Source organism: Hibiscus syriacus, unplaced genomic scaffold (assembly GCF_006381635.1).
Source record: "Hibiscus syriacus cultivar Baekdansim isolate YM2019G1 unplaced genomic scaffold, ASM638163v2 tig00110371_pilon, whole genome shotgun sequence".
Classification (NCBI taxonomy): domain Eukaryota; kingdom Viridiplantae; phylum Streptophyta; class Magnoliopsida; order Malvales; family Malvaceae; genus Hibiscus; species Hibiscus syriacus.
In genome coordinates, this window is record NW_024062708.1 from 207,245 (window position 1) to 216,066 (window position 8,822).

The following is an 8,822-nucleotide window of genomic DNA, read 5'->3' on the forward strand; positions in this document are numbered from 1 at the left end:
ACAGATTGTTTTCAAACCCAAAGCAGTTAAGTTTAGAATGTTGGGTGCGTTTGATTTTAGTTACGAAGGTCAGTAGAAATAAAAGATTATTAGAGAATAAGATTACTTAGAATATTATATTTTGTATTTAGATAGTTTAGTAGTAATTTAAGATTACTGTGTTTGGTTAAAGGAGTAAAAGATTATTGGAATGTATATTTGACCAAATTGTCCTTATTATATATTTTTATAATATTACAAGTTGAAAAATATTTATATATATATATTTTTTAAAAAAAATTAAATTCATAAAATTTATATAATTTTTTTACAAAATTAAAAATATAAAAATATTTAATGAAATTGTAAAATTTTATTTTAATTCCTGAACTTCATATAAAATTTTAATTATAGATTTTTTTTGTAAATTTAAAATAATTTAAACATAAATTTGTAATTTAACTTTCGTATAATTTTTATTATATAATGACAGAAGAATAATATTTTTGAAAGAAAAAAAATTTAAGGGTATTTTAGTCTAAAACATCGGTAATGTTACAATATCTAAGGAAAATGATGTAATGATATTTTCGGTAATATATTCAAAAAATTCACTATTGATAATAAAATATTACCGAGAATGATTTTCCTGATCAAATCAAACGGGAGTTCTCAAATTCCTCCATCCAAATGCCCTTTAGGGGGAGGGACTATTGGGTGAGGTGGGATGACAGGGAGGAAGGTTATTTACGCCTTAATGGTTGGATATGCGTTGAACTGTGCTGTGGTGTCAAGGAAATTGATATTATGTTTGCATATAAAGATGTTCCCACTTTACGAACTCTTCTGTTTATTTGCCGGTCACTGGTGACATTGACATTGAATATCAGAGGTAACATGAAGGTTCTATCTAGCGCTTGTTTGCCAAATCTGAAGACTCTACACTTCGAATACTCCATATTTCAAGAAGGTTATTCAGTTCTTAGGTTAATTTCCAATTGCAATGTCCTGGAAAATTTGGAATTTATTTATTGCGAGTTTCATGGCATAAGTGAGATCAATATTCATAACCTTTCCCTTAAGAGGTTGGTTTTAGATTTTGGTATGATGCACGTTCGTTCTCTCAAAGGTTACAATGTCATCGAGATTAATACCCCGAATCTTGTTTATTTCAAATATATTGATGCGATGGCTGAAGGCTATACGTTAAGTGACATGAAATCTCTAGAAAGAGCTGATATTGCAATCACTCTATTAGCTAATGTGGATTATGAACGTGCAACAAATCTTCTCAAGAGAATTTGCAATGTACATTCTCTTTGTTTAGACATTAGCGGTCGTTCCAAAACGGTTAGTGAACTTAGCAGTATTAAAGTCATTGTTTTGAATGTCAAAGTCTTTTCTTTTATCATTATATAATAGTTCTTGCTTTTTTGTGTACAGCTTCTTCCGACGCCTCTTGATCCGGTGATTGCTTTTAACAACCTCGTTCGACTGAAATTTCTTAATTACTATAATAATTGTAGACACCCGTTTTTGTCCGGGTTTTTTTTTCCGTTATTTTATTATTATTATTATTATTATTATCGTTATTTTATTATTAATATTACATTTTACATATTTTTTGCAGGCTTAATCCCTAAGCCCAACAGCAGATACAAACTGGAGCCCAAACCCGGTTCAGGCCCAGTACCAAACCCTAACCTTAGAGTATCAGCATCCCAGCGCCGCACCAACATAGACCATTCGATCTGGACCCATCCAACGGTCCAGATCGATGGTAAATAGGGTTTCATAACCCTAAGCCAATCCAGCCGTCGTCGCCTTTTAGCCTCTCAGCCGAGTGAGTGCCGCCGACGATCCCAAGCCACCGCCGTGGTCATCCAGCTTCCAAACAGTGACTGAACGTCATCCACAGTGCCCAAATCAGTAAAAAATATATATGTATCCAAACCCTAAAATATAAAATACCTAAATCCCGGTAAATCGGGAAATTGGTCACCCTAAATCAACAACCCATAATTTCCCCTATTCCTAGACATCATCATCTCACCAAACGAAGCAAAAATGAACCATAAATCAAGCAAGATATCAGAGTCAAGGGGGGGGGATTCGAAAAAAAACGGAAAGAAGAACGAGAGACCATTCGGTTCAAAAAAAAAAAGAAAAAAAGAAAGAGAAAACATAAAAGAAAACAGAAGATAGGAAAAAGAGGAGAGTAGAGACCATACCTTGGTCGAGCACCGATGAAAACCGGTCGCCGGAGATGGAGAAACCGAAAGGTTTCTCCCCTAATCCACTGCGATTGAGCCACTTTTAGGCCAAACGGAGGCCAGATCCTTGCTCAGGGTCTGGAGACGCTTTGAATAGTGTCGTTTTCTCTCCCTTCGGCGCCGGCGTACGGCGGCGGCCGCCGGTCAGTGGCGGCCGGCACGGCGGAATCTCGCCGTTTCCAGAGAGATTTCTAGATATCTCTCTCACTCTCTCCTCTTCTCTCTCTTTCCCTTTCTCATGCTGAAGGGAAAATGAAACAGATGGCCGGTTCAAGGAGATATTTGGGCTATTTATAGCTTGTGGGAAACGGCGTCGTTTTGAGGGGACGAGTTCTGTAATTTCACGCATGGGGTAACTACGCTTTTGGTCCCTGATGCTTTGTAACCGTATTATTTAGCCATTAAATGAAGTTTCATTTATTTGATTTCAGATTCTGATGTTTCCTTATTTATATTTTAGTCCTTTATTATTTGTTAAGTTATTTTTGTTAATATTTGACATTGGTCACTATATTTGTGAATATTTATTTTAGCCATTGGCTTGTGTATGGCTTAATTCCTATTTAGTCTTTTAGGTTTCAGTTTTTCTATTTGGGTCTCCTTTTTATTTCTTGTTATATTTTCGTCCTAACATATGTGTTGATGTTTATGACAATTTTTATATATCAAGCCTGGAATTTGTGAAATGTTTATTTCAGTCCTTAAATTTTCTGTAATGTTAGTTTGGTTTTATGCCTATTCAAGTTTATTGATTTGTGATTAATTTTATTTTGATCATTGTATGTGTATTAATGGAATTTATTAACATTTATGTTTTAGTCTTTAAACTGGGTTGCCTTCTATTTTAGTCCATCTTTGTTCTTAGTTTTTATTTTCGGTGAGGTTTATGATTCTGGTCATCTGTTTTGTATCCTTTTCATTTCGGTCCTTTATGTTGGCTTGTGGGTTCGATTGGGATTAATATTTGATTTAGGCTTAAATTTTCTTTTAGGTTCATTTTAGTCACTATCCTAGGTATTATAACATTTTTGGTTTATATTTGGTTCTGGTTTCCATATTTTAAATGTTACATCTTAGCCACTGATTTAATATTTCATGTATGTTCTTTGATATTCGAATCTGGCCATCCCATTTTTAAATATTTTATTTTAGTCCTATTAATGTATGTTATGTCATTTTTGTGAATATTTGACTTTTAGACATTATGTTTGTAATAGTTTCAGTCTAGTCCTAAGTTCTTGTATTGTGATATTTTGTGGATGTTTGAATTCAGCCATCATACTTGCAAATGTTCTATTTTGGTCACTGTCTGACATTTTATTTAATTACTATTTGATCCTCCATGTTTCTGTGAAATTTCAATTAGTCATAAGCTTTACTTTTGGGTTATTTTCACTTCTAGTATTTGACTGTTTAATGTTTGTGATATGGGCTCTAAATTATTTTTATTTTTTATTTAGTCCTTTAAATTTCGGTTAGTGCTATTTTTTGGTCCATTAACTTTCTGTTTTTGCTGTTTAGCCTCCTAAGTTTCTGTTTATATTATTTTAGCCTCTTAAATGTTTTTATATTTATTTTGGTTTGTAATATTTACTAATTTATTTTTAGACATTTATGTATGGATGTGTATTTTACTCATTACTTAATAATTTGGATTATGTAAATAATGTTTTCAATTTCATTTAATGTAAATATTTTATTTTGTATTTCCAATTACATTTATTTTCATTATATCTTTATCTATGTAAGAAATATTCGATTATATTTTCAAGAACACGTATGCGTTGAATGGGCGTGGAAAGTACCACTTGATCGAAGTGGTGTGATCCGGTACGGCATTTTAACGACATAGAAACTTGAAATAAGTCGAGTATATTTTGCTAATTAATTTGTTCAAACGATGCAATGTGTGTTATTTTAAGTGACAATTTATTTTATTTTATGTGAATGTAAATTTCAAATTTTTTAATTTGTATTCAATTCACGTTTTTAGTTAATCAATTTACTCGTATGTAAACATCGTTTTTAGTTATATTTGATTCGCAATTTTTTTTTTTACATAATCAATGGTAGAATATTCTTTTACAAAAGAGAAATAGTTGAAATAGCTTTCCCGACGGAGGATTGCAAATTTCAAGATTTCTTATCGAGTTAAAGGATTTTCTTTAAATAGTTAACTCGAAGTAAACTAATTAAATTTCAATAAATGGATCGTAATTTAACTTTATATTCGATTTATAGTTTCCACCATTTTACGACAACATGTAAGCGACACAGTACCAGTTTTTGGGCGTTGTGGGGTGCTTACCCTTCCCCGCACGTAATCGACTCCCGAATCCATTTAAATGAATCTTTGGTAACGCAGACCGAATCTTGTCTTAAAAAATGATTTTTCTTAAAATTGTTTTAAAAGACGTTTTTAGGTATTCGACCTACCTAACCCAAAGGTTGATGGCGACTCTTTTTAATTTTATTCAAATCAATGCAAAATCACCCATTTTTCCAAATTAAAGTCATAATTGTTTTTAAAAATAATATTTAATTGTTTTAAAAAAAATGGTTATGACAGCTTGGCGACTCGCTGGGGACATTTTTTTTTAGAGAGTCAAGCTGTAGGTCGCTTACACATTGTCATCTTAGTGGAGATCATAAGTTTGAGTACATAGTTAACTTATGATCCGTTTATTGAAATTTTTAATTGCTTCATTTTTAATTATCATACTAACATTTTATCTTTTTTGCTTTCAGCTCTGTCCAAGTTTTTGTCGAGTTTTTTTCTTTTCATTTTGAGTCAAAGGTAAGTATGTTCCTCCTCACACACATCACTCGCATTGGCATAACATGAGCTCTAGACACGAGCTTCGATCCAAATTAGTTAGGGTGAATGCTTTACTCTCGTAAGAATTTATTCTTCGTATGAGTTTTAGCAAATAACCCATGGGATACATACCTTATACCTTCGTAGGAATTTATTCCTCGTATGGGTATAAGGCAGTGAATCCCCTCGAATTGAACTCGGTCCGTTTGAAACCTGTAATGGGTAAGGATTGAGGGTCTGGCAGCCCAAGGGGGCACCGACATCAAGGACAATTCGAGTCCCTTTTTTCCGTTAGAGCCGAAACCAAGCATATAGTGAGCCGTCGAACGATCACCCTAGGTATAGTCATACCGAACCTTTGTTCGTCAGTAGGTACCCAAACTAGGTGTACACAAAGGAGGAGTGTTTCTAAACCCTTATCTTTTGTTTTAATTTCGTAGAATTTGTTTTCTTTCAGAATAAAGCATGCGAACTAGATACCATGCGGTTAGGACCAATTTCTTGAAATAGATCATTTTGGGTAGATAGCATGTCCGGGTAGGATTGTTATTTAATTGAAAGCATGTTTGGGTAGATATCATGACGGGGTAGGTGTTATATCCATCTCTGAATTACATTTTTATTTGTATCAATTATTTTACATGTACTAACTTATTTTTCTCTTTTGTTTGTGTATACTAACTTATTTCTTCTCTTTTGTTTGTGTCATTTTGTCATTTGCATTGCATTGCATTGCATCATCATAATGCAAAAGTGTTGATCCGTAAGGGGATATTCGAGAGAAAATTTTCACAAGAAGAGATAAAAGTTTTCAATCAAGCGATCGCATACACAGACATGCATCGAGGGCTAAAAAGAAGTCCAGAGTACAAGAATGAGATTTTCTCGAAGATCGTGCATCATTCGAGACTGATATGATAATCCACTGATCTAAGGAGTGATCCAGCAGTAGATTCTCATCCACAATTATTCCATCGTTAACCATCAGGGAGTGAAGCACAAACTTCAGCATAGCCGAGGTATTAATGGAGTTAGTTTACAGAGCATAGAGGGGCATCGGTTCCAAGTATAAAGATTCGAGACGAAGCAGTGAGCTCGAAGATCGTGCATCATTCAATACTGAGATGATGATCCACTGATTCAAGGAGTAGTCTAGCAGTGGAGTCTTATCTACAATCATTTCATCGCTAGTTATCAAAGAGCGACACACCGACCTCATTACCACCGAGGCATTAACGGAGTCAGATTACAGAGCGCTTGAGGGGCATCATTATTGAGGACGAAGATCCGAGATGAAGCAGTGATCCATTCCAGGCTCACCATCTAAGCGAAGACATGTTTGTAAATTGGATTGTCTTGTAATGTGAAAACTTTTATTTCTGGTGAAGACTATTCTATGATATTCATCGTTGGGGTCAACATTTTTCCATCTGCATTTGCATCTTTTTATGTTGCATATATATTTTATTTTTAAGCATTTTCATATGCATCATTCATAAAAACATGAGATCAATTTGTGGAGAAGTCAGTGGAAGTAATCCTGATCACGTGACCATATTGAGAATATAAACAAGAAGCTGAAATCAACACGATAGAAGTTTGTTCGATTGAGTCTTCCAGGATGGTTCGAGAAAAGAGTCATCGTTCCCTAAGGTCTACGATGTTGATCCAGTGCACCATTTCCATCTAAGAAGCTCCAGACATTCCACTAAGAACTGCAAGACACTAAAGCACAAAATCCATAATATGATTTATTCAGGGGTATCCTAATACTAAGCCAGAGAAGTCATTGCATCAACCACTTGCATCCATAGAGATGTTTTGTTTGAACTCGTTTTTGTTCTTTCTTCAATATTTGCTTAAATATTTTTAAGCTTTGATGACTGAAATGATGCTACCTTCTAAGGTTAAATAATTGAACAAATTTTAATCTTTAGTTCTTTGAATATCGAATGAATTACATATTCTTTTAATTCTTCAAGAATTATAGATTTCTGACATATGGCAAGATTAGACCTTTTTTTATCCTGTCTAAAACCCAAAATAAAATCTCTCGATTTTTTTTTACCCGAAATAATTCCTGGTCACTACCAAATAACCAATTTTTGACATTCTATCTCTTTGAGACCTTGAAATATTCTTTCCACCTTGAAACACTGTATTTATTGAGACACAAAAGTCATACCCATACCTTTCTTTGAGCCAATAAAGTCACCATCGTCTTCTTAGACGTAAAACCAACATTTTCTACCAATAAAACCTACAGACATTGAGTACAAGATGTTCACTTGAACATAAACCTTCCTACAAAGAAGACACAGTGTGGGGCATCTCGCATCAATTTTCTGAAGACGAGCATGAGCAATTGAGACATGTTGAGAGCAAGAAGCGAAGAGAAAAAATACAATTCATTCAAAATAATTCTATCATGCATTAATTACTGTTTTCATTTAAATAAAAATTAATCCTGAAAATCTATCCCCCTGGGATACCTCTTCTGCAAGGACTTCTGTGTATGAGATGATGAACGGCTTTCTTTCTTTATCCCTTCACAAAAGGAGAAAATATATCCCTTGTGTCCCCTTTGAGCCTGAATGATATTTTCTTTTGATTCAACCCTAACCAAGGATCACCCTCCACACTGGGGGTCAATGTGAAGGAAATCTGAGTGAAGAAAATTGATCCAAATGAGATACCGAAAGGTGAACCAGACGCAGAGTGCAAAGATCAAACCAAAGAAAAAAAACAAAGAGCAAAGAAAAAAATAAAAGCAAAAATCAAAGAAAAAGCAAAGAACAAAAGAGGACAAAGAACACAGACAAAGAATCTCCTGACTTAAATGACGCATTGAGCTTCAAACCGTGAAATTAATCAAACACAATCACTCTAGAATCACTTGACTCGAAGATCATAAAACATCAAGAGAGGGACATGCGAGTAGATTCAAATTGAGCAAAACAAGATCGAAGGCATCAGAGTTAATTGATCCTTGGTTCAAGTACCCTTAAAACACATGTTTGGGCCTTTTATCCCTTTCTTTCATAACCCTGAACTATGACCTACATTACGTGCCTTACAAGTCCCTTCTAATCATAAATGGATTTCTAAGCGGAAGAGACTATCCTCATATTTCATCCCGCCTATCAGGATTAATATTTTACTTATAAAGATTTCTAAAATCTTTAATGCATGATAGAGAAAAATAACAAAGGGGGGTTAAAGACGTAAAATTCTGAGTAACGTCTTGAAACCAAAGGAGGATTTGAGTTGAAAACCTGAAAGGGCGGCTCGAATATGAAGATTATTACATAGGAGACGATTGCTCAAATCCCTTGATGAGGCATCACACAACATGAATGAGAACATGAGAGTTGGGAGTCAGAGAACACTTCCAATAACTGAGTACAGAAGCTACTCCATCAGATCAGAGAACATCAAATAAATGAGAACACTATACTTTTGACCAAAATAACCACTTGAGACTTTTTTATCCTCCCTTACTTAACCATCTCTCAAAGATAGCGTTGATCTTGACACTTGTCAAATAGCTATAATTTATTGAAGGATTAAAAGTGTAATTAATTCTTTGATATCCAATGAACTCTTGTTCTATGATTTGTCAATTGTGAAACCTTAAAAGGGGCAATGTTTTCAAATCTTTTGATCAAACATTTTTCAAAACTATTGATATTGTCAGACTTTTGAAAATAAAAGAAGAAGAAAAACATTTTCAAACAAGATAATCTCTCTGG

The 8,822-nt window shown here is 34.0% G+C and overlaps 1 protein-coding gene across 1 annotated transcript; it reads left to right on the forward strand.

Moving 5' to 3' along the window:
• The first annotated feature begins 669 nt into the window (after nt 1-669).
• LOC120121349 (F-box/LRR-repeat protein At3g59210-like) lies at nt 670-1,615 on the forward strand. Its single transcript, XM_039140733.1, has 3 exons — nt 670-1,329; nt 1,423-1,446; nt 1,610-1,615. The coding sequence occupies exons 1-3, from the start codon at nt 670-672 to the stop codon at nt 1,613-1,615; spliced, it is 690 nt and encodes a 229-aa protein (XP_038996664.1).
• The last annotated feature ends 7,207 nt before the right edge of the window (nt 1,616-8,822 follow it).

Excerpts from the sequence above, each read along its gene's own strand:
- LOC120121349 (XM_039140733.1), top strand. The coding sequence starts at position 670 with ATGCCCTTTAGGGGGAGGGACTATTGGGTGAGGTGGGATGACAGGGAG. Across the intron at positions 1,330-1,422 it reads TTAGCGGTCGTTCCAAAACG|CTTCTTCCGACGCCTCTTGA; the intron begins GTTAGTGAACTT and ends TTTTGTGTACAG.